The following is a 27,688-nucleotide window of genomic DNA, read 5'->3' as shown; positions in this document are numbered from 1 at the left end:
TTTGGCACTTGTATAAGCATCAGACAGCAACATTGTTAGTATACTTGCACATATCTCATATAAATTAAACATTGATATATCTATTTTCTCGATATATCGCACTTGAGTTTAATAATAGTCTCAACTTACATGATTTCCTTGTATCAGCATATCAAAGATAATCATATATGTACATGTCATGAAGCATATCATGCTCTTACCGTTTCTTCATAAGAATGTATCATTCATTTCATTATATCAATATTACATGCTCCATCATTTCCATATATTTTATGTATATTTATTCGATAATAGCTTATATCTTAACATAAATTATATTCTATGTACTTATACTTATTTCGTTTATCTATCTTCATAATTATTTCATACAACTATTTTGTACATATATTTCCATATGACCTGTTCTTATAAACATTTCAAACAACCATTTCATAAAATCATTCGTCATATGATACATATTACCTGAATATCAATTGTTCAACAGATGTCATAGCGTCTCCCATCCACGGTCTTATTTATCTTTGACATGATGCCATAGTGTCTTTCAACTATGGTCTTACTCATTTTCTGTCATGTTGCCATGATATCTTTCAACCATGGTCTTGTTCATTTCATATCACGTTGCCATGGTATCTTTCAACCATGGTCTTACACATTTTCTATTAGGTTGCCATGGTATCTTTCAACCATAGTCTTACACATTTCATACCAGAGAGCACACTCTCGCGAACCTTATCCTTACAGTGGGATTACTAGTCCAGGCTAAATCCCCTGTAATATAAACTCATAGAGTATTGTCGGGATTACGGTCCAAGGCTAAATCCCGCAACGACAATTACTCTAATAAGCTTGGATCCGAATTACTAGTCCAAAGCTAAATTCAGACCTAATTGGATTACCCGTCCGGCTAAATCCATTTTACGCGTATTCTTCGGAGGGCTATATCGAATAGGATCACCCGTCCTGCTAGATCCTTTTACCAAGCAATTCCTTTTCAGAGATCCATCGAATTTTCTTTTCATTCAACCGGGATTTCTTCCCCTTTTTATCAAATATATCAATATTTCATCAATTTTTATACAATGAAAATTCAAATTATTTTCACATCAATAACATACATTTCAAGCATTTAAGAATATAATTCAAGTTACACTAACTTACCTAATTGCTTGTTTGTGTTTATAATTTCATTAATCCGATATTTTTTCTTTTCCACGATCAAGTCTTATATTTGAGTCTTCCGGATCTTTATAAATAAATTTGATCATCATTTTCATTCATTTCATAATCTAATGCATTTAATTAATGCTTTAAGCAAAATTACCATTTTGCCATTAAACTTTTAATTAATGACGATTTCATCCTTATGGTCAGGAAAATAAAATTCTTGCAATTTAATCCTTATTTTCAGCTATTATTCTCATATGTATTGATAACAGTCCATGAATTCTATAAAATATCAGAATTTTCCATAATTTTAACACTTTTCAATTTAATCCCTAAAACATGTTTTCCCCCGATCTTGAACTAAATTAATAATTTCATTCAATTTTGTAATTTAAATAAATAAATAATCCATTTCATGCAATTTGGTCATTTCTGACATTTTTTACAAAATTGCCCATAAAATTTTACTTTTATTCAATTTAGTCCCTGAGCCTAAAATATACAAATTAGCCATGCTAGATGAATATTCATAAATATTTTTCCTCCTCCTCCTCTCCATTCCACATCCTTAATGTATATAACACACTTGTAAGTAACATTATCCATAATTTTTATTATTTACTTTTATGAATATTCAAGTTGTCTATCTGCGTCATAGTCACTAAATTATTTATATCTAGAGATATAGAACTCCAAATTAAGATCCACTAATCTTCCCTGAAACTAGACTTATATATATTCTTACCATAAAATTTTCAGAATTTTTGGTTTAGCCAATAAGTACAGTTTATTCTTTAAAGGTACCCTGCTCATTGTACAGCTTCGGCCCTTCTTCACTAAAAATTAATTATCTCCTCGTACAGAATTTGAATGTTGTTCCTGTTTGTTTCTATTAAAAATAGACTAATTCAGAATTCTAAACATATAAATTTAAGCCCCTAATTATTTTTATCTAATTTTTTATGATTTTAAAAAGTCAGAACAGGGGAACCTGAAATCATTCTAACCTTGTCTCACAAAATTCATCATATCTCATGATTTACAATTCCATTGCTTACATCATTTCTCCTATAAGAAATTAATAAGATTTAATTTCATATTTTATTCATCCTATAATTATATTTCTACAATTTTTATGATTTTTCAAATTTAGACTATCTCTTTGTTCAAAACTGCTTTTAATACAAGATATTAATTACCATGTTATAACACCCTTATTTTCGTTTTCTACACCATTTCTCATCACTTTCTCTTATTTTCTCTTCACTAACATATCAAGAACATAGGACCTTATGTAAGAAAACTCTACTATAACATTATTTCCATGTTTTGTCAATAATAACAAACTTAAAAACATATTGAAATCTTGATATACTTACCTTGTTCTATTGATACTAATCTTTAACTTGATTTTCTCTCTCTTATAGCTTCTATTTCTTGAATCCAACTTGATATTCTAACTCCCCATGGTCTCCTTAACATTTTTCTCTCTTAGTAGCTATGAAAATTCTTTTGATTTCTAGGTAAAAATGGTTAATTTTTGGTGGAAGGACCAAATTGTAAAGAAAAGAAAATTTCTTTGTTTTCCTTCTCTTCTAACGTTGGTTGCATACATGGAAAGATGATGAAAATTCTTCATCTTTCTTTCCTTTTGTACTAAATAATTAATAATAAAATAATAATGAAACAATAATAAAATAATAAAATATCTCATTAAAATAATATATATCTAATTAAATAATCATAAAATATCATCAACATCATAATTACTTTCTAGATTTCTCTCTTCCAATTGAATATTTTGCCCTTTATTATCTTTTAAAATTTCATCATTGAGTCATCATTTAATTTGGCTAAATTACAATTTAGTCCCACTTAGTTCACCTATTCAATTTGGTCCTAATTCATCCATTTTCCTTAGTTTCTAGATCATTCCACTCTTAAAATATTTACACTATTGGTCTTTCAAAATTTTCATATTTACACTTTAACCCCTCAAATTTTGAGTATTTACTCTTGTACAACAAAACTTTTTTCACTTTTACAATTTAGTCCTTTCTTGAATTAATATATCATAATATACTTCTCAATATTGACATAACTCAAGATTTCCCTTTTTGTCACTTTATTTCCTTATTTTACTATATTAAGGATAATATCTTCTGTAAAAATTTTTAGGGTATTACATTTCTCCCCCCTTAAAATAAATTTCGTCCTCGAAATTTCCTTGTTTTCTTTTAATCATGAATTTCATTATTTCTATAGTTCTATAGTTTCTTTCTGTACATATTTACCCAGTTTATCATTTATATCCATTCTCTATCCTTTCATTTCACAATTTATTTTCAATACAATATTTCACATGTGCCTTTCAGAGCTTCTACCAATAGAAATAGAAAATAATATCATATGAATCTTATTATCAAGTGTTCTATCATATATATTGGCTTGGAGAACCAAAGAAAGATAGAGTAGTACCACTTGTGAATCAATCAGACTTGTGATAATTTCTGTCTATTAGCATATTTATCCAACCTTTTCATATATTGATTATAGCATCCAAACATGAACAGTTCCATATGCCTCTGAAAATATCAGTATATATAAGATACCCATATAAAATCCAAAAAAAATTCCTCTGAAAATATCAGTATATATAAGATACCCATATAAAATCCAAAAAAATTTACTATAATATACCCAGTTATAACGGTTATATTCAAATATTTTTGCAATTTATTCACCAATCTATTGACTAGTATAGTCATCAATAATTTCACATCATTTACTTCACTAAAAAAAACTAATTCGGAAGAAATTTTCAGTTAACTATTCTGTAAATACCATATTTAAAAAAATCGATTTTCTCATAAATAACTTCTTTCTTTAACAGTGATACTGTATATCTCAACTAGTTTAAGAAAAATCTGATATCTCTATTCAGAACTCATCTTTACTTATTAACTCATTCTCAATTCTGACTGCATTATCAATTGTTCAACCATTGAGCTTTTCACTTTCCGCTTCTGAACTTAATTAATATAAATCTCATGAATTTCATTGCATATAACTGTATTAGTAAAGAGGTATAAATTGTAAAGCCTTATAATTTAATTTTCATGTATTTACTCATATAACATTTATCATTCTCAAGTACAATAAACATTTATCCTTACTTTTACGAGTTCTACTTCATCATAACTAATATTCTTACTCAGAGATAATCATTTTCCTCGTAACAAAAATTGTTTACTTTTTACTTAGCAGAGGCCCAGTAGACTAGATAGAACACTTCGGATATCTGAGACTTATACAGGTGCATTATTATGCACTATTAAGCAGAGAACATCAAGTGCTATATGAGAGTACGAATGTCTTGAATGTGCTAATAATCGAGAGCACTAACGTGCTAGTAATCAGAGAGCATGCTGAGGTCCCTTAATATCCTAGTAGTTCTAATATTGTCTACTTGGGCAAATTATTTCATGCACGCATATCACTTTTACACCTTTCGCATAATGTTTTTACATGCTTTACAATTTCATCCTTGTACCAATAATCCGTTTATTTATGTCTTCTCTACCTTTAATACATGTAATATTTTTCAAAATTCACTATTCATCCATAATTTACTAATAATCCTTATCATGAACTTCATATACCACTTTTATATATTTTGTAATTTAGTCATCAGCACAATATTTCGTGTAGCAATATAATTTACTTTTAATAATACACATAACATTCATCATCGACATGTATTTATTCATACCTTTATGAATTCTAATTCATTCTAATCAACTTTTTACTCATATACTTGAGTGTCATTTTTAGCATTATTAGAATTATCTTGGGTTAAAAAATATCTCATTTTATAAGTAAATCAAATCTCATTAGAGTCGGGAGATATCATACTATCACATATTATAATGACATATGTTTTTAGACTTCACATATACTACGTTTGGTCCGAGAACTGACTAAACGTAGCTCTGATACCACTAAATGTAATACCCTTAACCAGTATCTGTTGCCAGAATAGGGTTTCAGAGTATTGCTACCATTTGCAGATCACTTAAAAAAAATTTTAAATACTTACCGATTCAATGCATCATATAAATAAATATATTACCATTCAATCAACAGTTTGGCACTTGTATAAGCATCGGACAGCAACATTGTTAGTATACTTGCACATATCTCATATAAATTCAACATTGATATATCTATTTTCTCGACATATCGCACTTGAGTTTAATAATAGTCTCAACTTACATGATTTCCTTGTATCAGCATATCAAATATAATCATATATGTACATGTCATGAAGCATATCATGCTCTTACCGTTTCTTCATAAGCATATATCATTCATTTCATTATATCAATATTTCATGCTCCATCATTTCCATATATTTTATGTATATTTATTCCGATAATAGCTTATATCTTAACATAAATTATATTCTATGTACTTATACTTATTTCGTTTATCTATCTTCATAATTATTTCATATAACTATTTTGTACATATATTTCCATATGACTAGTTCTTGTAAACATTTCACACAACCATTTCATAAAATCATTCGTTATCTGATACATATTACCTGAATATCAATTGTTCAACAGATGTCATAGCGTCTCCCATCCACGGTCTTATTTATCTTTGACATGATGCCATAGTGTCTTTCAACTATGGTCTTACTCATTTTCTGTCATGTTGCCATGATATCTTTCAACCATGGTCTTGTTCATTTCATATCACGTTGCCATGGTATCTTTCAACCATGGTCTTACACATTTTCTATCAGGTTGCCATGGTATCTTTCAACCATGGTCTTACACATTTCATATCAGGTTGCCATGGTATCTTTCAACCATAGTCTTACACATTTCATATCAGAGAGCACACTCTCGCGAACCTTATCCTTGAGCACACTCTCGCGAACCTTATCCTTACAGTGGGATTACCAGTCTAGGCTAAATCCCCTGTAATATAAACTCATAGAGTATTGTCGGGATTACCAGTCCAGGCTAAATCTCCTGCAACGACAATTACTCTAATGAGCTTGGATATGAATTACTAGTCAAGGCTAAATTCAGACCCTAATTCGGATTACCCGTCCGGGCTAAATCCATTTTACACGTATTCTTCGGGAGGGCTATATCAGAATAGGATCACCCGTCCGGGCTAAATCCATTTTACACGTATTCTTCGGGAGGGCTATATCAGAATAGGATCACCCGTCCGGGCTAGATCCTTTTTACCGTCAATTCCTTTTCAGAGATCCATCGAATTTTCTTTTCATTCAACCGGGATTTCTTCCCCTTTTTATCAAATATATCAATGTTTCATCAATTTTTATACAATGAAAATTCAAATTATTTTCACATCAATAACATACATTTCAAGCATTTAAGAATATAATTCAAGTTACACTAACTTACCTAATTGCTTGTTTGTGTTTATAATTTCATTAATCCGATATTTTTTCTTTTCCACGATCAAGTCTCATATTTGAGTCGTCCTGATCTTTATAAATGAATTTGATCATCATTTTCATTCATTTCATAATCTAATGCATTTAATTAATGCTCTAGGCAAAATTACCATTTTGCCCTTAAACTTTTAATTAATGACGATTTCATTCTTATGGTCAGGAAAATAAAATTCTTGCAATTTAATCCTTATTTTCAACTATTATTCTCATATGTATTGATAACAGTCCATGAATTCTATAAAATATCAGAATTTTCCATAATTTTAACACTTTTCAATTTAATCCCTAAAACATGTTTTCCCCCGATCTTGAACTAAATTAATAATTTCATTCAATTTTGTAATTTAAATAAATAAATAATCCATTTCATGCAATTTGGTCATTTCTGACATTTTTTACAAAATTGCCCATAAAATTTTACTTTTATTCAATTTAGTCCCTGAGCCTAAAATATACAAATTAGCCATGCTAGATGAATATTCATAAATATTTTTCCTCCTCCTCCTCTCCATTCCACATCCTTAATGTAGATAACACACTTGTAAGTAACATTATCCATAATTTTATTATTTACTTTTATGAATATTCAAGTTGTCTATCTGCGTCATAGTTACTAAATTATTTATATCTAGAGATATAGAACTCCAAATTAAGTTCCACTAATCTTCCCTGAAACTAGACTTATATATCTTCTTATCATAAAATTTTCAAAATTTTTGGTTTAGCCAATAAGTACAGTTTATTCTTTAAAGGTACCCCTGTTCTGCTGTCTGACAGTTCTGGCCCTTCTTCACTAAAAATTAATTATCTCCTCGTACAGAATTTGAATGATGTTCCCGTTTGTTTCTATTAAAAATAGACTAATTCAGGATTCTAAACATATAAATTTAATCCCCTAATTATTTTTATCTAATTTTTTATGATTTTAAAAAGTCTGAATAGGGGAACCTGAAATCATTCTGACCTTGTCTCACAAAATTCATCATATCTCATGATTTACAATTCCATTGCTTACATCATTTCTCCTATAAGAAACTAGACTTAATAAATTTAATTTAATATTTTATTCATCCTATAATTAGATTTCCACAATTTTTTATGATTTTTCAAATTTAGACTACTGTTGCTGTCCAAAACTGTTTTAGTACAAGATATTAATTACCATGTTATAACACCCTTATTTTCGTTTTCTACACCATTTCTCATCACTTTCTCTTATTTTCTCTTCACTAACATATCAAGAACATAGGACCTTATGTAAGAAAACTCTACTATTACATTATTTCCATGCTTTGTCAATAATAACAAACTTAAAAATATATTGAAATCTTGATATACTTACCTTGTTCTATTGATACTAATCTTTAACTTGATTTTCTCTCTCCTCCAGCTTCTATTTCTTGAATCCAACTTGATATTCTAACTCCCCATGGTCTCCTTAACATTTTTCTCTCTTAGTAGCTATGGAAATTCTTTTGACTTCTAGGTGAAAATGGTGAATTTTTTATGGAAGGACCAAATTGTAAAGAAAAGAAAATTTATTTCTTTTCCTTCTCTTCTAACGTTGATTGCATGCATGGAAAGATGATGAAAATTCTTCATCTTTCCTTCCTTTTGTACTAAATAATTAATAATAAAATAATAATGAAACAATAATAAAATAATAAAATATCTCATTAAAATAATATATATCTAATTAAATAATCATAAAATATCATCAACATCATCATTACTTTCTAGATTTATCTCTCTTCCAATTGACCATTTTGCCCTTCATTATCTTTTAAAATTCCATCCTTAAGTCATCATTTAATTTGGCTAAATTACAATTTAGTCCCTCATAGTTCTTTACCTATTCAATTTGGTCCTAATTCATCCATTTTCCTTAGTTTCTAGATCATTCCACTCTTAAAATATTTACACTATTGGTCCTTCAAAATTTTCATATTTACACTTTAACCTCTCAAATTTTGAGTATTTACTCTTGTGCAACAAAACTTTTCTCACTTTTACAATTTAGTCCTTTCTTGAATTAATATATCATAATATACTTCTCAATATTGGCATAACTCAAAATTTTCCTTTTTGTCACTTTATTTCCTTATTTTACTATATCAAGGATAATATTTTACTGTAAAAATTTTCAGGGTATTACACTCGATCCCTTATGTTTATATTTCGAATCTGTCGTGTAAAACGACCCAATGAATCTACTTCCCCATGAAACTTATTTTGCAGTTGTAACCTACACACCGAATCTTCTTACCTTTCTTTCCCCATCTATCTCCATATCATTCTATCTATCTGTTTCTGGCTCTTCTCTTAGCCGTTTGCTCACAACCTGACCTCCTCTTCTTGCCGTGGCTCTCAGCGAAAAATCCCGCCCAAACTCCACTCGCTAACTCCCTAATGTTAACTTGACTTCACAGTAACTCTCTCCATGACTAAGCCAGCCATAGATAAAGCAAAAAAGTGGCAACTTTTCATACTGAAATAAGCCATATATGAATTTATTCTGACCAATGCTGATTCATTTCTTCTTTTTTAAGCAGTAGACGGACATCAAGTAGAACCCTAATTCGCATTAATTTACTACCCCCTCTTGTTACCAACAATGTGCCATACTCCATAAATTTACCATCAAAGTCCCCAAGCAAGCTGCTGTTCTCTTTGATGTTACACCAATTGGTAAATTGTGAACCTGGACCCAAAAGACCGTATGCCAAATAGGGATCGAATTTGGTTCTTCACCCCCTATTAATCTATGAAAAACAATGAGATGTCGGTTAAAAAACCATGGCCACCCATCCAAAACTTGCTTCAAATCAATCTCACAGTAAAATCGAAATAAGATTTTTTTATTCTCCATCTCTGTGATTGGTACCCCTCTCAACGGATGCCATAAATCGGCCAGAGTATTTTTTAAGGATGGGAAATTCTCAACGCTATCTGTGAGGACTCTTACTACCAAACAAAGGTCATATAACTGCTCATTGGCATTATTTTCTCCCAAAACCACCACGGGGTCTTCCTCTTCGTCCATGATATTGAGACTGGCTAACTCAGTATCCACCAAATCAACATTAGCCATGACAAACCTTCGTCTCCTAGTGATCAATTCCCCTTCAAGCGACAACAAAACCCAAAAAACCCTAAAGATTTGATTTTCGTACGACAAGGCAAACTAAGAAAAACCCTAACTCGTGCTACAAGGTAGACTTATGTGTGTTATATTTTCAATATGTTGAAATAAATTATATGAATTGAAAATTTAACTCACTTCGTAACATTTCAAACTCTCTTTTCTATTCTAGTATAGTATTGCAACTTCTTTTATACAAAAATAATTGGTTTTAATAAGTAATTCATTTACTTTCGTTGCATGTAATGGGAAAAAGAATAGTATTAATGATTGAAGTAGGTTTTTGTCATCATATTCAGACTTGAAAGTTGAGAAGATTCCACAAAAAGCAATTTCCAATCTTAATAATTCTAATTTTTTAATAGCGCCGTTTATGGGTTCAAAATCAACAATATCGGTTATCTTCTAAAGGAAGTGCTTCCCTTTTCTGTACTTTATTCTTTTTGATGTTTAATCCTAAAATATTATATATTGATAGGACTGGACTGATCATGGGTCGGATTATTTTGTTAGGTTTAAAGGTCCATTTAAAAAATGGGAAGTTTTGATAAAAATATAGGCTCGAAAAATTAGTTTAGGCAAAAAAAATTAGGCTCATTTTTTAAACAGATTGGGCCTTAGGTAAATTTTTTTGGTTCGAACTTAACCTGGCCCAAATTTTAAAAAAAAAACTTGTTGCTGTTTTTATTATTTTTGTTGCTGTTTTGTCATTGCTTTGGTGTCGTTTTGTTATTATATTGTTACTATTTTGTTATTGTTATTTAGATATTGTTGGAAAATATTTATTTTAATCTTTTTAATGTGTTTGATGTAATATATTTTTTTAATTTTTTTATATAAAAAATTAATACGAGAGAGCCGAACCATATTTGGATTTTAGTATTTTTATCCCGATCAAATTTGGGCAAATATTAAATTCATTTTTTGGGCTGAGCCCATGACTATAAAACGGACCTAAAATTCTATTCTAACCTGGCCCATGATCCCTAGGTTGTACCCAATTGACCGACCTTAGTAGTCAAAATAGCTTAGACGCAGGCACGCAGCCTGGAGCTGTGGCCTAAACTTTTGAAGCCCAAAAGTCTTATTTTTTCTTTTGGAAAAAAAAAGAGGTTCAAAAGAATTGAAACACTATTAGGCCATATCAGTTGGAGGAAAGACAGGATGGTTCCTATCCTGCAACAAACAATCGTTGAACACATCTGGTAGATGATTCAGCACACACAGCCCTCCCACTGGCGAACGCCCCATCTTTGACAGATGATCAACACAAAAGTTTGCTCTCTATTAATATGTTTGAGTCTCACATTATCAGAATAATGTGTGGGAGAGTTAGTTATTTTGATTTATTTAAGTTATTCAATTCAGTGTTTTTTTACTCTTTTCTTTATTATTATAAATCTTAAACTATTTATAAACCTTTCTCTAAATTCTTAAATCGAAAAATAATGCAATTAAACGCTCTCGAATTTATATCTTCCTAATTGTTATAATAACAATGGTGTTAACTGAACTTTAATTAATAATTTTTTTTGTAATTTGATTGAAGGAAAATATTTTTCTAACTTTCTTATCAATTTTAAATTTCCAAAAATATTTTATTTCATTAATATTGTTTGTTTTATTTGAATCATTAGCAATGGATGAAAGTGGAAGTTTATCAAAATAGAGAATCGCCCGTAAGAAAAAGGAAAAATCTACGTTGATTGTCTTCTATCAATTGAAGTTTTGTGCATTTCAAATGGTGGTAAAGTGAGTTCTCAGAGCTGTTTTATTTTTGTGGGGAATGTTCAGTTTTTCATCGTTGCCAACTCAACATCATCATCACATGGAAAATAATAGCAGATATAAATATTAAAATATTGTAGGTAAACTGCTTAATTGTTCACCTAACTTTTAGGATATTTTTATTTTGGTCACAAAAAAAAATCCTTTCAATTTCATCGTAGTCGTTAGAGAACGCTCTCATTTTAATCACCCAAGTATTAAATATTTGATGACAGTTGACTATATATGCGACATTATGTTTACACTTTCATTTTAATCACTTAACTTCTTGGCTGCTTTCATTTTAATCACTTCAAAAATATCAATTTTTAAGTATTGATACGGGTAAAAAGACTACCTCAAAGATTAAAATGAAAAGGCAGTAGAACCTACGATAATGTATTAAAATATTTCAAATTATAATTATTTACTTCATTGCGGAAAGATTTGAAAATTTTTTCAATACTGAAAATTTAAATTTCAAATCATCAAAATTAATTAAATAAATTGTTGAAATTTTTTTACCCATTGGCGTGTCAAATGATTTGTTACTATAATATTAAAATTAATCAAATTAATTAATTTAATTTCCCATGTAAAACTAAAAGTAAATAGAAAAATTCCTACAATTAATTAAATTAATTTCTCATTGAATAAGCGATGAAAATAAAATTACTTAATTGAATTAATTGCAATAATTTTTATTTACTTTTAGCTTAGCATGTAATATTTAATATTATACAATAGAAAATAAGTTTTATAAACCATTATTAAATATTAATTATTTGAGTTAACTCCTTTAAGGATAATTGGAAATATAAAATAAAATTTTAAATTTTAAAAGGAGATTAAATTAAATAATTCTAATATTATACTAATAAATCATTTGACATTATGGAAAAATTTCAACAATTTATTTAATTGATTTTGATAAATTGAAATTTAAAATTTCAATATTTGAAAGAGAGGAATTAAATTTTTTGGCAATGGAATAAACAAGTACAACTAGACAAATTTTTAATGCATTATTTTAGTTTCTATTGCTCTTTCACTTTAATCCTTAATTTTTTTATTCAAATTAGGATTTAAAAAAATAATTTTCTGTGACCAAAATAAAAATGATCTAAAAGTTGAGTCCTTAAAAAGAACATATAAATATGACGTGGCGTGGACATGATTTGATAAGTACAATCAATGGTTGTTACACTCAGGTGACTAAAATGAAAATTTATCTAATGACAATGATAAAATTGCAAAGATTTATTTTTAAGTGACGCAACTGGGTAGTATACCGAATATTATTATATAATATAAATTTAGGGGTGGATTGAAATTCAGTCAGGCTGGGTGTGGCCCAAAGTGCTTCCTTATTCGCGAAGCCGAAGGGCCTCAGAAAATCGATAAGCACTTGACGTCGAAGCGGAAACCTTTTTCAGTTTCGTCTTCTCTCCTGTTTAAGTTCAAAACCCTTGATTATTCGCAACTTCTACCTAATATTTTCTGATATAATAAAATAATTTTATATGCGAAAGATGGGTTCATCTTCGTCGGAGACGAAGCTACTGCAAGAATTGATCTTATACGCCGCCAGCGCTGCCCTTAGTTGCTTGGTCCTCTTCGCGGGGCTCCGACACCTCGACCCAAACCGGGAAGCTTCTAAAAAGGCTTTGGAGCACAAGAAAGAAATTGCCAAGCGTTTGGGTCGTCCTCTAATCAATACTAATCCCTACGAGGTACTTTTTCTTTTTGCGGTGACGAATTTAATTTTTTTTTCAAAGTTGAATGTTTTCAAGCAGTTTTGTTGGAAGCTAGATTAACGGTGGGAATTAATTATCCATTCTTTTGTGAATGTTTATTATTTGTTTTGGTTTAGGGTTTTGCTCGGTTGGAATCGAATCCGAGGCTAGAATTTGTAGTTCAAATTTGCATTTTCTTTTTGTACATAAATTAATGCCCTTTATCTGCATTTTGAACATTGAATTCATTAAAGCTTGCTAAAGGGATACCAGGGTTGCTTGCTTTGATTGTTGCCGCTTGGTTTTTTTGTTTTTCAAGTTGCTAAGGCTCCGTTTAGCATTGAGGTTGAAAAGTGTTTTTGAACCCAAACAATGATTTCGATTTTCAAGCCAAAAGTAATTGAAAGTAATGGTAAATAAAGAGCTCTTCAAACTAAATCATGTTTTAAACCGGGATTAACCCAAGCCAAATTTTTTAGCTTTTTGGCTTTTGCAAAAGTGCTTTTGGCCGAAATTATTTTCTTTTATCCTCCTTTTGTCGAAGAAGTCCAACACCATTTGACAGTAATTGTATACATTATCAAACTTTTCAAAAGCCTATTTTCACAACATTTTAACCGGCCTTAAGTCTGAATCATACTTGACTAAGGTCTCAAACAACGATCCTGTTGGCACAGCTTTTGGGGTTAAAAGCTGCGATTCACTGCAATGTAATAACCATACCACGGTGACCACCCAGTTCAACTGCTTAAACAGTGTAACACAAAGTAATTCCTACAACTAGCCTGGAATACATAAGTAAACTAAATGAACTTAGATTTCCTTCCATAACTTTACTCCTACCATCGGGGTTCCGGTTAGCAAAGAATTCATCCAGATTGATGGAGGTAGTTACTAATTATATTATAGGAGGCTGGAATACTACCTCATGATCTACTAGATTGTGTTTTTTCAGCAGTTGTTGCAGCCTCTTATTGTATTTCTGTTTGATTTTTGGAATTTTCTAGCTGTTTCCTTTTCATGTTTTCATATTATGTTCAACATCCTATGTATACCTGAGATTATCATATATAAGAAAGCATGCATACCACCCTACTTTGTAAGTCATGCATGTTCAGTAGTTGTAGATAGAACTTGGTGGAATATCTGCTTTGTGATTTGGTATTAGAATAGAAGCAAGGGATCCTAGATGTTGATAGGTACGATGGTCTTCATGCTTATTCTTTTCTTTTTCATTTAATAGGATGTAATAGCATGTGATGTCATAAATCCTGATCACATTGACGTGGAATTTGAGTCTATTGGAGGATTAGAAGCCATCAAGCAAGCTCTGTATGAACTAGTGATACTTCCGTTACGGAGACCAGAGTTGTTTTCACATGGAAAGCTTCTTGGTCCTCAAAAAGGGGTTTTGTTATATGGACCCCCTGGTACTGGAAAGACCATGCTCGCTAAAGCCATTGCAAAGGAGTCTGGAGCTGTTTTTATCAATGTGAGGATATCAAATCTGATGAGCAAGTGGTTTGGTGATGCACAGAAACTTGGTAAAGTATTGATAATGTTTACTTTATCCATATTGATTCTAGAATTTTTTGCTTTTCTTTGGAATACATCCTATTATAAGTGATCAAAATTGACTTTTTTTTAAATTGTTATATTGAGTTGTAACTTTTGTAGAAATGTGAGAAGATGCTTTATGTAGGTATATGACACCTTTTAAGAGAAAGGACAAAACTGGTTCAACCATCCTATATAAAAATTCATTACCCTGAAATTTATAATACAAACAAGAAAAAGTAGTTGTAAGCTTTCTTATTAATTAAACATCGTTTTGATGAGTTTGTTATATTGAGCTGTAACTTGTGTAGAAATGTGAGAAGATGCTTTATGTAGGTATATGACACCTTTTAAGGGAAAGGACAAAACTGGTTCAACCATCCTATATAAAAATTCATTACCCTGAAATTTATAATACAAACAAGAAAAAGATAGTTGTAAGCTTTCTTATCAATTAAACATCATTTTGATGAGTTTTTTTCTAATGGATGTATGGTCCCATGCAGTTCTATTTGTTTTATGTATCTAAGACTTTTAATCCTCTTCTACTTTTGCAGTGGCTGCAGTGTTTAGCTTGGCATATAAACTTCAGCCTGCCATCATATTTATTGACGAGGTCGATAGTTTTCTGGGACAGCGTCGTAATACAGATCATGAAGCAATGACGAACATGAAGACCGAGTTCATGGCTTTATGGGATGGTTTTACAACAGATCGTGAGTATTTTTGTTCTGAAAAGCTGTCATATACTGTTGTCATTCCCATACAAAGTACTGTCTTTCAGTTTTTGTGATAAAGGGCTGTCTAAAGAATGTTATAGGAATTGTTTTCAAATTATAATATGGAATTGAATAGTGATACATTGTTGTGCAGAGAATGCCCGAGTTATGGTTCTTGCTGCAACAAATCGCCCATCAGAACTAGATGAAGCCATACTCAGGCGTCTTCCCCAGGCATTTGAGATTGGACTACCTGACCGCAGGGAGCGGGCTGAGATTCTAAAGGTGGTTTTGAAGGGTGAGAATATTGAAGAAAGCATCAACTTTGACTACATAGCCAGTTTGTGTGAAGGGTACACGGGGTCCGATATTCTCGAACTCTGCAAGAAAGCCGCATACTTTCCCATTAGGGACTTACTAGATGAGGAGAAGAAAGGAAAATCATCTGGAGTAAGTTCATTTCTTACGTGTCTCTCTGCGTCCATGTGTTGTTTTTCAGAGTGTATTGCTGAGCAAGCTATGTTACATGAACTTAGGTGTGAATGTCTAATATAGGTATATGTCCAACATGAGTAAGTTCCAACATTTTAAAGCTTTTCCATATATTTGGAGGGTCAATGGAGAGTCATATCCACGATCATATCCAAATATGTATCAGACACGAGTATTTTAAGTAAAATGAAGAGTCGGAGCAATATAGGAGATCTTTTTGTCGTCATAAACATTTTTGCCATGACATGAGTAAAACTTCTGTTTGCATGTAGAATCCATGAACTTCGATATCTTTCATATAGCCTTTGTATTTTTCTGTGATAGATATTATTGATTATTTATCTTATTAAGTTTCTTGACTTATTTGCTTTTCAGGATCCAAGGCCATTATCACAAGCTGATTTGGAGCGAGTTCTTGCCACATCAAAGAAAACCAGGGTTGCTGCAAATGAATATACCAGGTTAGATTCACAATTACCTGGATGGTCAAGGCAAAACCATAGTGAATCAGATGATTACCAGGTTCAGGCTGCCATTAATGAACTCTCCAAGCTTGTAGTTTCTCAAATTGTTAACCTTCAATCAGATTCTCAGGACACCTGAAATTCATCATCTTTATACTCAGAATCTTTTATGCAATCTGATGTTTTGTAATATTATTAATGCAATATAAATTTCAGAGTTTTCATTATTTTATTTTTATGAATATAAACTATGTTTGGTAGGTGTATTATTTTTTACACATGTTTTAGTATGTGTTAGCAACAAACTAATTTAATTGGTAAATTATAGTCATTTTCTTAAATTTTTTTGGCAAAGGGAAGAAATTTTAAGTGTTGAAAAACTAAGTACTAAATTTATATTAGAAATTTATATTAAGTATTGAATATAATTACGTTGTTTGATATAAGTAAATATTGATTTTAAAAGACTATTTATTTTAATGTTAAACTTATTAATATAATATTTTATATTATTTTGGATAGTTATGGATGAAAATTAATTATGTTAATTTGGATATTTATTTTTTAATAAAAGGATAATTTATTTTAATTTTTAATAAAATAAAATAAATTTAGTATTTTCTATTAAGTAGTTACATAAACTAATTTTATTTAACAATTTTTTATTGAAAATTTCATATGAAGTGAAAAAATTAAAATAATTATAAAAATATTTAAAATATTAATTGTTGAAAATAAAATTTTAAAATGATTATCAAATACATTTAAATTTAAAATTTAAAATTTTCATTTTCAATAAAATGAAAATTGAAAATGAAAAATTTCATGATTTACTAAACACACTCTTTACTTTGAATTTTTAATTTTTTTATTAAAGTTATTACTTATCCTTTTAATTTTAAGTTTAAAGTTTACTAATTATTTTTATTTTATGTTTAACCGTTATAATACATAAGTAATAAATAAACTCATTATTATTATTATTATTATTATCAAAAGGAAAATAATGTTGATTAACAACCGTGAATTTATATCTCAAATCATTAGCATTAGCCTCCCAAATGAAGATTATTACTGAGAACCTCATAACATAAAATTTGAAAGGTTAACAACTTTTGTGCTTTAAGAAAATTTAAGATTTAAAATTTTCGTTTAATCATTAAAATTATAAATATTTTATGTCAAAAAAATTGTTCATTTGATATATTGATTAAATTGTTCCCATGTGATGTGAAATATAATTGATAAAAAAATATATTAAACGGTAAGTTTCATAAAAACTATTAATGATAATGATTATATTAAAATTTTAAAATTTAACTTTTACAACTAAATCTTCAATTTTACAAAAATACAGAGATTAAGAAATATATTTAACCTTTTTTTATCTCACATATTTAACCTTTTAAAATTATATTATATTTAAAGAGTATGAAAATGATATCTAACAAATATAGAACATTGCAGATAAATTTTAAATTTTCACCTGAAAAAACAAAAAAATAGTTATTTCATTTATATATATGAAATTATTTGAATAATGATTTTAAAAATTAATAGGATGAGCTGTAAAAATAGCTACTTAGGTTTAAATCACGTTTTGGTAAAATAATTTTTATTATAAAATAATCAATAACATTATCTATTTATAATATTTATAAAATAATTAATAACATTATCTATTTATAATATTTTGGTCCTATTGACCGATCCTATTCATTTTCAACGACTATGCTTTTATCACTCAGGAGATACACACGTGACATCCCAGGAAAAGCACGTGACGCGCCCCGTTTTCGCTCTCGATTCGTTACTGTGAAAACTGAAAAACTTTTTTCTCAATGTCGATTCCCGTTACCGTCCTGGGATTCTCGCTTCTTGCTGCGGTTTGCCAGTTCCCACGTCAATCCCTAATATAACCGTAAATCAGCATGGTAAGATCTCAAATTCAATTCCAATTAGATTCTAAACTGCTGCTTATTGAGAGCAATTGAAATTCTTTTTTCTTTCTTTTTTTTTGAATTAGAATTTCCTGATTGAAGCTTTCAAGCCTGCATGTTCTATCTCCATCAAATTTTCCGATGGAAAAACCCGCAAACGGGTATCTATCTTGATCATCTCGGTTCTAGTTTCGTTTGGATAGAAAATTGAATCTATCATTTCGTTTTCAACATTGATTGTTTATTTAATTTTTCACGAGCCATTGTGCTGGATCACTTTTTTTCTTTTCTTTTCTTTTCTCTTTTCTCTGTTTATGTATGATTAGGTCCCAATTAAAAGGGAAAATGGCCAAACGCTTTTGGCGCCGCTTTTCCGAAATCAAGAAAATATTGCTGGGAAGGTAGTTATCTAGTTTTTGTTCACTTTGAACATATTGAGGATCATAGCAATAGCATTTACGTCATATATTTATAACGTCAAATTTTGAAGAATTTTTTGTTCTTAGCCACCTTCAGATTACCATAGAACCACATCAAGGGAAGAGAATTGAACATAATGGTGTGAAAGTTGAGCTCCTTGGCCAAATAGGTTTGTTCTTACTTCTTGCTCCCTTTCACTGTCAGTCCACGTTTTAATTATAATTCTAGTCTAATGTAATAGCTGAATACAGACGTTTAAGAATTAAGAGTATCCTAATTTTTTACCCAGCTATGTTGTTTCGGTTTTTCATTTTTCTTGAAGTATTTTCTAATACTAAGTGTGTAGATGTAATTCTCCAAATACAAAAATGAAAATAAAAATGAACTTACCTATATATTAAATCACATCTATATTTGACACTCACACTTAAGTCTGAGAAGATGAAATCAACACTAACTTTGGTTTTGCCATCCCAGAGATGTATCTTGACAGAGGCAACTTTTATGACTTTACCTCTCTTGGTGAGTATTTTCTGATTTTGCTTTTGCTTTTGCTCGCTCCGCCTGGAAACTGTTTAGATGTTCGTTAAGTGGGTGCGGGGTTGGGATGAATTTAAGATCTTAAAGAGTTCAATTCGTGCTTTGCGGTCTATGATTACCCCCTATTCTTCTTTCATACGTTTAGAGGCTCAAATTGTACGCAAAAAATTTCAGTTAAATTTTGCTATCGGTTCATATATTATGAGTAAGTTCTAGATTTAGTTTATATACTCTAATTTGATATTTGATATTTTTAATTTATTTACTTTTTAAATTTTAAAATTTCAGTCATATGCAAATGATAACGGTTAAATTTATTAAATTAAATTATGCTATTATCATTTGTTTAATGTTATATCAGCTTATTATTTCTGCATAATAACCACAAAAGGCATGTTATTTTAGTTAACTAATTTAACGGCTTCCATTTATGTTAAAATTGAAATTTTAAAATTCAAAAAAGTATATGAACTAGAAATGATCAAATTGAAGATTAATGATGAAATCCACAACTTATACATAGCACATGACTAATACCAGAATTTGACCCGATAGATTTAATTATTAACATTTGGATAGGGATTTCAAAATTTGGAAAATACATAGACTAAAAATTGATCAAGTTAGAATATAAGAATTAAATGCATAGCTCCTGCATTATACGACTAATAGCATTTGATCAGAAATTTTTTTAAACTAAGTTGTTATTCTCTGTCGACTGGTTTGTATTTTTTTTACTATTTTTATTTTCCTAAATTTTGCAGTACGTGAATTGGATGTTCCTGGAGATATATACGAGAGAACAACGTACCCATTTGAATTTTCTATGGTTGAAATGCCATATGAAACTTATAATGGTGTGAATGTGCGGCTTAGGTATGCTACCCTCTGCTTAAAATTTTTGAAAGTAAAATTTGTTCGTATTTCTTCTTGGCAGGGAGAGTTATGTTGATTACTAGAAGTTTGTTTGCTATACATATTTTTGAGGCTTAAAAACCAGTTTGATTTTCATGACGATAGATTTTGGGTACATACCTTAGTAGAGGTTGGGAGTTACTCGGATATGTATAATATCATATAGCTCTAGAACGCTTTTTAGTTTTTATTGGTCTGCTGATGAGGTTGGTGACGGGATGCTCTATAATCTGAGAATTCATATTTTATAATAGTTTGATTTTTGCTTCTCAGGTATGTCTTGAAAGTAACAGTTAGTCGTAATTATGGTGGAAGCATAATCGAATACCTGAACTTCTTGGTAAGTCTTTTCATTACTCAACCTTTCTTCCTTTTCCTTATATTAATTTTGTCTTCTTTAAGCATAATGTTATTCAAAGTGTTCATACTCAACATTCTTATTATAAGAAAATTGTATTTAGGTTTAGGGACATTATCCTTTAAATATCTTTATAATATATCAAAATTCGGTCAAGTTTGATTAATATAGGTGTAGTGCAAAATATATAAGGTTGTAAGGTTATAAATGAATAGAGTTTGAATAAATGAACATTTGTTTATATTAGTTTATTTATTTTTAATTTTGTTCGTGTTCATTTATTTAAAAATGTGTTTTTGTTCTTCTATTTAATTTTTTTTTGGATTTAACTGTTCTTTCATTTAAGTTAAATAAATTTGTTCATTAACATAAATACATATAAGTTTATTTATAAACATAAATAAATTAAACAAGTTTTGTTTATATTTTGAATAATTTAATAAATGAACTTCAAAATGAAGAAAAGAAAATTATTTATGAACCGAATGCTGTATTCGGCGGTAAAACATCAAGATTTGCTTTAAAATGATGAATACTTTTTGCCTTTAAATCTGACTCATATAAGAAGCCAACATCATTGTATTTGGCTTTTAATTATTCTTTCAGGACATTTGTTGTATCCATCCTTGCATTTATGCCATGTTGGGTTATATATTTTAATATATGAATTAACAATAAATTAATTTTATTTGATAATATTTTTATGTATTTATATGATTTGTTTTGAGTAAAAGGAAGGAAATTATTTTACTTAATATGAAGAGGAGTTATTTAGTATTTTTTAATTTCAAGTTTAAATTTATATTAATTATTTTTATATTGTAATAAACTATTTTAATAGTTATGTGATAATTAAGGTTTTTCTTAAATTAATACACTCGATTATCAAACACCGCATTAGTGCACCATATTGTGCCATTTATAATTGCCAGTGATGTACCGTTAGCAACTTCTTTTTCTTTTTGCTTGGCTTATCAGGTTCACAATTATTCTCCACCTCCATCAATCAACACTAGCATCAAGGTGAGCGACAATTGTCTTCATTACACTGATTCTCAAAAGCATTGTATTTTTTAATTCAATCAGCTGCCACCGACCACTAATTCATTTGATAATCATATTCAATTTTGACAAACATCAATCCCATTTGCAGATGGAAGTTGGAATTGAAGATTGCTTGCACATTGAATTTGAGTACAATAAAAGCAAGTAAGTTGAAACATCTATGGATTTTGCTAAAACCTGACATCTTAGGTCGTCTTAGAACAGTGCATAGGTTTTAAGTTGATGTTAAAAAATATAAATACAATCTGTTTTTTAGTGGGTTAATTGGTTTTTGATATACTCGTGGGACAGGATATGCCATCGATTTTTTATTTCATAATAATAGGAAGCAATCTTCGTAGCTATTTTGTATCATGTAGGATTCAACTAGAAACTGAAGTAGTGGGGAATGGGAATCCAAACCACACAGGTATCATCTGAAAGATGTAATTATAGGGAAGATATATTATTTTCTGGTGAAGATAAAGATTAAGACTATGGATATTGAGATCAGGCGGCGAGAGTCAACAGTAACAGGAGCCACTAACCATGTTGAGACTGAAACACTAGCTAAATTTGAGTTGATGGATGGTGCTCCTGTCAGAGGTATGTTCATAACTTCAGTTTCTAACACCCTTTTTGCCTCATACCTGATACAACTAGCTCATATATAACTATTTAGTGCTAATAAAATGTGGTTGGTAATGAAGGTGAATCAATTCCAGTGAGGCTGTTTCTTAGTCCATATGAACTGACGCCAACACATCGCAACATTAACAACAAATTCAGTGTGAAGTACTACTTGAATCTTGTGCTGGTAGATGAGGAGGGTCTCCGCTATTTCAAACAGCAGCAAATCACTATCTACAGGCTGCCCTTGCAGGATACCTGATTATTTTAAACCCTCACATTTCATCAACTAATTTAAGTTGAGATGGTCTTATCATTATTTTTTCTTTCATTATATTTTTAATACATTAATTGTTACGATTCAAATATGCAAGCTCCATTCAGAAACCGTATTAAACTTGCATTGAATAATACAGATAAAAAAGAAAAAACTAAATTGAAATCCTTTGTAAATAGGTTTAATGACTAATATTTATTATATTTTGATCATTCATTTGTGTATATTGTATATTCATATTATTTTTTGTCATAATTGTATTTAACATTTACATTACTTTTATATAAAATTTAATTTATTATTTTCTTACAACATGTTTTATTTTTATTTAAAATTAAATTCCAACGCCTGAGAGTAGTAGAATCAACTTAAAAAAGTATACAATCGGGTCAGACGATTATCCTATTTCTTGATGTTGCAATATCATTTTAATAAATAATTTATATATTAAATGAGTAAAAATTCATATATTAAATCATATTTGATCAATTTTAACAATATTTGAACCATCGAATTGATCTGTTGGACTTAAAATCGGTCAACGCATTAATCCAGAAAACAATTTTCCGATAATCAGTACAAATCATTGAACCAGTCGAATGAATTACTTAATCGGTTTAAAAAACCTGGGCTAAAACTCAGTCTAAACCCCGCTCATACAAACCGGGCAGTTAGCCCCGTCCGGGATAAATTACTTTTATTGGTTTAAACGGCCAAAGTTTACTTTGGAAGTGTACATAACATAAGAAAACGGTATTTGGCTCGTGGCGAGGGCGAGTAACTAACTGTATGTATCTGTTTCTCTTTTAAAGCATTTAGAAAAAGAATCCCTGTATGCAGAGGTCCACCCATAGCTTTGGCTTTAGAGCTATATATATAAATATCTCTGCGTCTTTCCTAAAAATACAAGAACTTGGAGTGTGTTGTCATTGAGTAGTAATTTGCAGCAATGGAGCTGTTCTACTTCATGGTGTTCGGGGCATTGTCAGCGGTGGTGGCAGCATTAGAGCTAAGCAAGAACAGCAAGGATCGAATCAACACATCCCCGGCTTTCAATTCCTTCAAGAACAATTACCTTGTTGTTTACTCTCTCATGATGGGTAATTCACTCCCCTCATTTTTATTTACCCAGATCTGATTTCCATTTCTATCGTTTGGATCTAATTTTTGTTTTACGTAAACATGGAATCTGATCGATTGCTGGTGATTTTTTTTGTGAATCCTGATGCCTATTCCTTAGATTTGCGTTTTCAAAGTGTGATTGTGGTGTTTTTTATTTTTTATTTTGTTAGTTGATAATGTTTTTGTTATTAATGACTGTTTTGAAAATAATTTACTGTTTTTCTTTGCTTTGGAAATGGAAAACGAGCTCATCATAAAAAGGAAAATGGAAAAAATGATACGTGCATTTGTTTTAGCTTGTTAAAGAAAAGGAAAGAGTATGAGAAAAATGACTTACATTAATTGATTTGTGGATTTTCCGTCCATTGCTGTTTTATATGGTTGAGATATTGGATCCGGGGATTTTTGTGGATTGGAGATATAGGTCGCTATTGCTTGTGTTTATGCCTTATGGTTCTGTATGGTTGATTGTGGGTTGTATAAAGGCACAACCTAAAATTTGAGGATCAAGTTCTCCATTGTTCTTGGATCCCAGAGTAGAGGTTAATTGTTGCTGAGTTTAGTAACACTGAGTGGCCTGGTTGTCAAATCATGTATTCCTGTCGTGTTCTTGTATTTTTTTCGTGTCGTAATCTTGTTTATTTTATATTTATATAACTTTTGACAGGATAATTATGTTATATAGATTTTGACATTTTTTTGTATTAATGTTGCATTCGAGTTTGCTTTTTGTGTAGTATTGTGTTTCCTATAATGTTTTATTTATCTTTTCCATGTTGTGTTTGTATAATTGTTGCTGAGTTAGTAACACTGCTCGGCCTGGTTGGCAATTCAGGTATTCATGTCTTGTGCTTTTACTTTTTCGTGGCATAATTTTTTGAAATATTTTCTAGTTATATAGCTTTTGATTGGAATTTGTGTTTTATGGATTCAGACATTTCCATTTATTTATGTTGTATTTAAGTTTCTTTTTTGTGTAATATCGTGTTTAATTATTTTTTTCCATGTAGTTGTGTCATGTCCAAATTGCCTAGTCTTTAGCTAGGAAAAGAGTAGCTAGGTGAAAGAAAAACAAGGTTGCATTAACTTCTTTAATTAGATTCTTAGCATCTTGTTTAAATGCATCATAAGCATAATACTACTTATGGCTGGAGGTTTTTTTTTTTTTTTTTAAAAGAAGAATTCCCTATATAGGTCTTTCACTCTCTAATCAGTTTTGGAGGTATGATCTTACCTGTAGATATTTGTTATGGTAATTGTAAAAGTTAGCCTTATATCATTGTCATTGGGGCATATGTCAATCTTGCTCATTTGATAAATGTTTACGTGTCAATAGCTGGAGATTGGCTGCAGGGTCCATATGTTTACTATCTTTACAGTACATATGGCTTTGGAAAAGGGGACATTGGACAGCTTTTTATTGCTGGTTTTGGATCCTCCATGTTGTTTGGGACAATTGTTGGATCTCTAGCTGACAAACAGTAAGTTTTTACTTGTGGCTTCTTCTGTAATTTTTTTCATACTTCATGGATTAAATAACTTGTCTTAATACAAAAACACCTTCATGTGTTTAATTCAGGGGCCGGAAGAGAGCATGTATTACTTACTGCATAACTTACATACTTAGCTGCATCACCAAGCATTCTCCCGAATACAGAATTTTGATGATAGGTCGAGTTTTGGGAGGTATCGCTACCTCTCTTCTGTTTTCAGCATTTGAGTCATGGCTTGTTGCTGAACATAATAAGGTGAGGCATTGCTTCTGTGCCCTTTTACTCTTAATGCATATCAGATCAGCTTACAATTTACATTATTGATGCTTTTGCTTCTGTGCCCTTCACTCTTTATTTCTAGTATTCTAGATGCTATATGCTACTTCCTGTCTGGTTGTTTCACAATTTCCATCCTGCCATAGTTTGAAAAGAAAATGTTAAAAAATTTTAGTTTATATCCATCATATTGCACATGATGCAAGGGAAAATGCCAACTTTGTTTCCTGAATTTTCCATATTTTCCTGAAGATAGTAAGGCATGAACCATCTAGATCTGCTTAGCCACATTCTTCTAAGAGCCTTATCTGTTACAGTTGATGTTTATATCTCTTTTAAATTTAATCTTCTGCTGGCTATTCTGTTTCTTCTTCTATTCATTGCAGAGGGGCTTTGAGCAACAATGGTTGTCACTAACATTTTCAAAGGCAATATTTCTTGGGAACGGTCTAATTGCTATTTTGTCTGGGTTGTTTGGGAACCTACTTGTTGATTCATTATCCCTTGGACCTGTGGCTCCTTTTGATGCTGCTGCATGCTTTCTTGCTATTGGGATGGCCATTATTTTTTCATCATGGACTGAAAATTTTGGAGACCCCTCAGAAAATAAAGACCTGCTTACCCAGTTCAGGGGCGCTGCTATAGCAATTGCTTCTGGTAGAGTTCAATATTTTCCTTTAAATTCAATGCATTGATCGCATTGAAATAGCGAGATTGCTTCTCAATGCTTTGTTACTTGTTATCAGTTATCATCTGTAATGCAATGCTTCTTTCTATTGTTTTCTTCTGGATCCCCTCAGTCTAATATGCTGTGCAGATGAAAAAATTGCTTTGCTGGGTGCCATCCAATCTCTGTTTGAAGGTTCAATGTACACCTTTGTGTTCCTTTGGACCCCTGCCTTGAGCCCCAATGATGAGGAGATTCCTCATGGTTTTATTTTTGCCACGTTCATGTTGGCTTCAATGTTGGGAAGCTCCCTTGCCTCTCGATTGATGGCTCGCTCTGCACCCAGGGTAGAAAGCTACATGCAGATTGTTTTTGTGATTTCCTCTGCCTCTCTCCTGCTTCCCATTATAACCAATGTATGTTTCAACATCCCTCTATTTTTTTGTATGTTGTGCATGTATTGTTCTTAAATAACTTGTGACACGGGTGAATTTGCAACAGTTCTTGGTAGCACCTTCTAAAGTGAAAGGCGGAAGCATCTCGTTTGCAGGTTGTCTCCAGCTTCTCGGCTTCTGTACTTTCGAGGCTTGTGTAGGGATATTCTGGCCGTCCATTATGAAAATGAGATCCCAATACATCCCAGAGGAGGCTAGGAGCACGATTATGAACTTTTTCCGTATTCCACTCAATATCTTTGTCTGCATCGTGCTGTATAATGTATGTTCTAGCCTTTTTCTATAATAGATTCATTTAATCATGTGACGTGCACAGACACATGCATGTCGGCAGGCATTGTTGGCTTTGATTCTGTTACCAACTAGCATATTGGTTTTGTCTCTGAAGGTTGACGCATTTCCCATCACCATTATGTTTGGTATGTGCTCGATTTTCCTCTTCGTGGCATCTATCTTGCAAAGACAGCTGATGGCAATTTCCGATAAACCAAGTACGTACAAATTTTATACCACACTTTTGCCCCTTAAATCAACAATAGAATTCTCAAAAGCCAAATTTACAGATTTTGTACAGCCTGCATCAACCCGAAACATTGTTCATTTTCCTGCCGTTGTTTCATGCATATTTGTGGCTGTTATGTTCTCAAACATTTGGTGTTTTTTCTTTTTCATAAAAAAACTTTCAGAGATGGAAAGTTGGACAGCAATGGACCCTGAGGCCGAGCCATTGAATGATTGAGTGATGTTGGGCGGGCCGTAGACCATCAAGGATTCTATCAAGGTTGAAAAAAAACACCGGTAACTTCATTCCTTATACTGTTGCAATTGATTGAGGATTGTAGTTTTTATTTTAATAGTAGAAGAGGTTACAATTTATATTATATATAAGAAAATAGTGGTCTGGCCAGTAATGAAATTGGGGCTATAAGGTCACTTTTAAGTATGGTTTTTGGCTCTGTCAGTTGATCAGTACAGTAATTAATCCATTTTTATATTTTGTATTA

The 27,688-nt window shown here is 30.7% G+C and overlaps 3 protein-coding genes across 5 annotated transcripts; all 3 read left to right on the top strand.

The window, feature by feature from the left end:
* Positions 1-12,882: 12,882 nt before the first annotated feature.
* LOC108454074 (uncharacterized) lies at positions 12,883-16,795 on the top strand. The gene is made up of 5 exons (XM_017752385.2): positions 12,883-13,312; positions 14,559-14,859; positions 15,430-15,588; positions 15,746-16,041; positions 16,459-16,795. The coding sequence occupies exons 1-5, from the start codon at positions 13,103-13,105 to the stop codon at positions 16,684-16,686; spliced, it is 1,194 nt and encodes a 397-aa protein (XP_017607874.1). The 5' UTR covers positions 12,883-13,102; the 3' UTR covers positions 16,687-16,795.
* Positions 16,796-18,261: 1,466 nt separating this feature from the next.
* On the top strand, positions 18,262-22,781 carry LOC108454851 (vacuolar protein sorting-associated protein 26A). 2 transcript variants are annotated; one of them, XM_017753452.2, is made up of 11 exons: positions 18,262-18,481; positions 18,574-18,648; positions 18,814-18,888; positions 19,004-19,076; positions 19,385-19,429; positions 20,212-20,323; positions 20,636-20,702; positions 21,699-21,743; positions 21,874-21,929; positions 22,195-22,370; positions 22,475-22,781. In XM_017753452.2, exons 1-11 carry the CDS (start codon positions 18,479-18,481, stop codon positions 22,654-22,656), a joined length of 909 nt encoding a protein of 302 aa, XP_017608941.1. In that variant the 5' UTR covers positions 18,262-18,478; the 3' UTR covers positions 22,657-22,781. The 2 variants fall into 2 exon arrangements, with proteins under 2 accessions (XP_017608941.1, XP_052874721.1); XM_053018761.1 differs by having other exon boundaries at positions 18,994-19,076.
* Positions 22,782-23,262: 481 nt separating this feature from the next.
* On the top strand, positions 23,263-27,688 carry LOC108454586 (uncharacterized). 2 transcript variants are annotated; one of them, XM_017753092.2, is made up of 9 exons: positions 23,263-23,458; positions 23,619-23,771; positions 25,130-25,274; positions 25,373-25,541; positions 25,949-26,219; positions 26,380-26,645; positions 26,731-26,946; positions 27,073-27,175; positions 27,371-27,688. In XM_017753092.2, the coding sequence occupies exons 2-9, from the start codon at positions 23,621-23,623 to the stop codon at positions 27,421-27,423; spliced, it is 1,374 nt and encodes a 457-aa protein (XP_017608581.1). In that variant the 5' UTR covers positions 23,263-23,458; positions 23,619-23,620; the 3' UTR covers positions 27,424-27,688. The 2 variants fall into 2 exon arrangements, with proteins under 2 accessions (XP_017608581.1, XP_017608580.1); XM_017753091.2 differs by having other exon boundaries at positions 23,272-23,771.

The sequence above is a fragment of the Gossypium arboreum genome, chromosome 9 (genome assembly GCF_025698485.1).
Source record: "Gossypium arboreum isolate Shixiya-1 chromosome 9, ASM2569848v2, whole genome shotgun sequence".
NCBI lineage: Eukaryota > Viridiplantae > Streptophyta > Magnoliopsida > Malvales > Malvaceae > Gossypium > Gossypium arboreum.
Note: the sequence above shows the minus strand (reverse complement) of the source record. Positions and strands in the feature narration are given on the sequence as shown.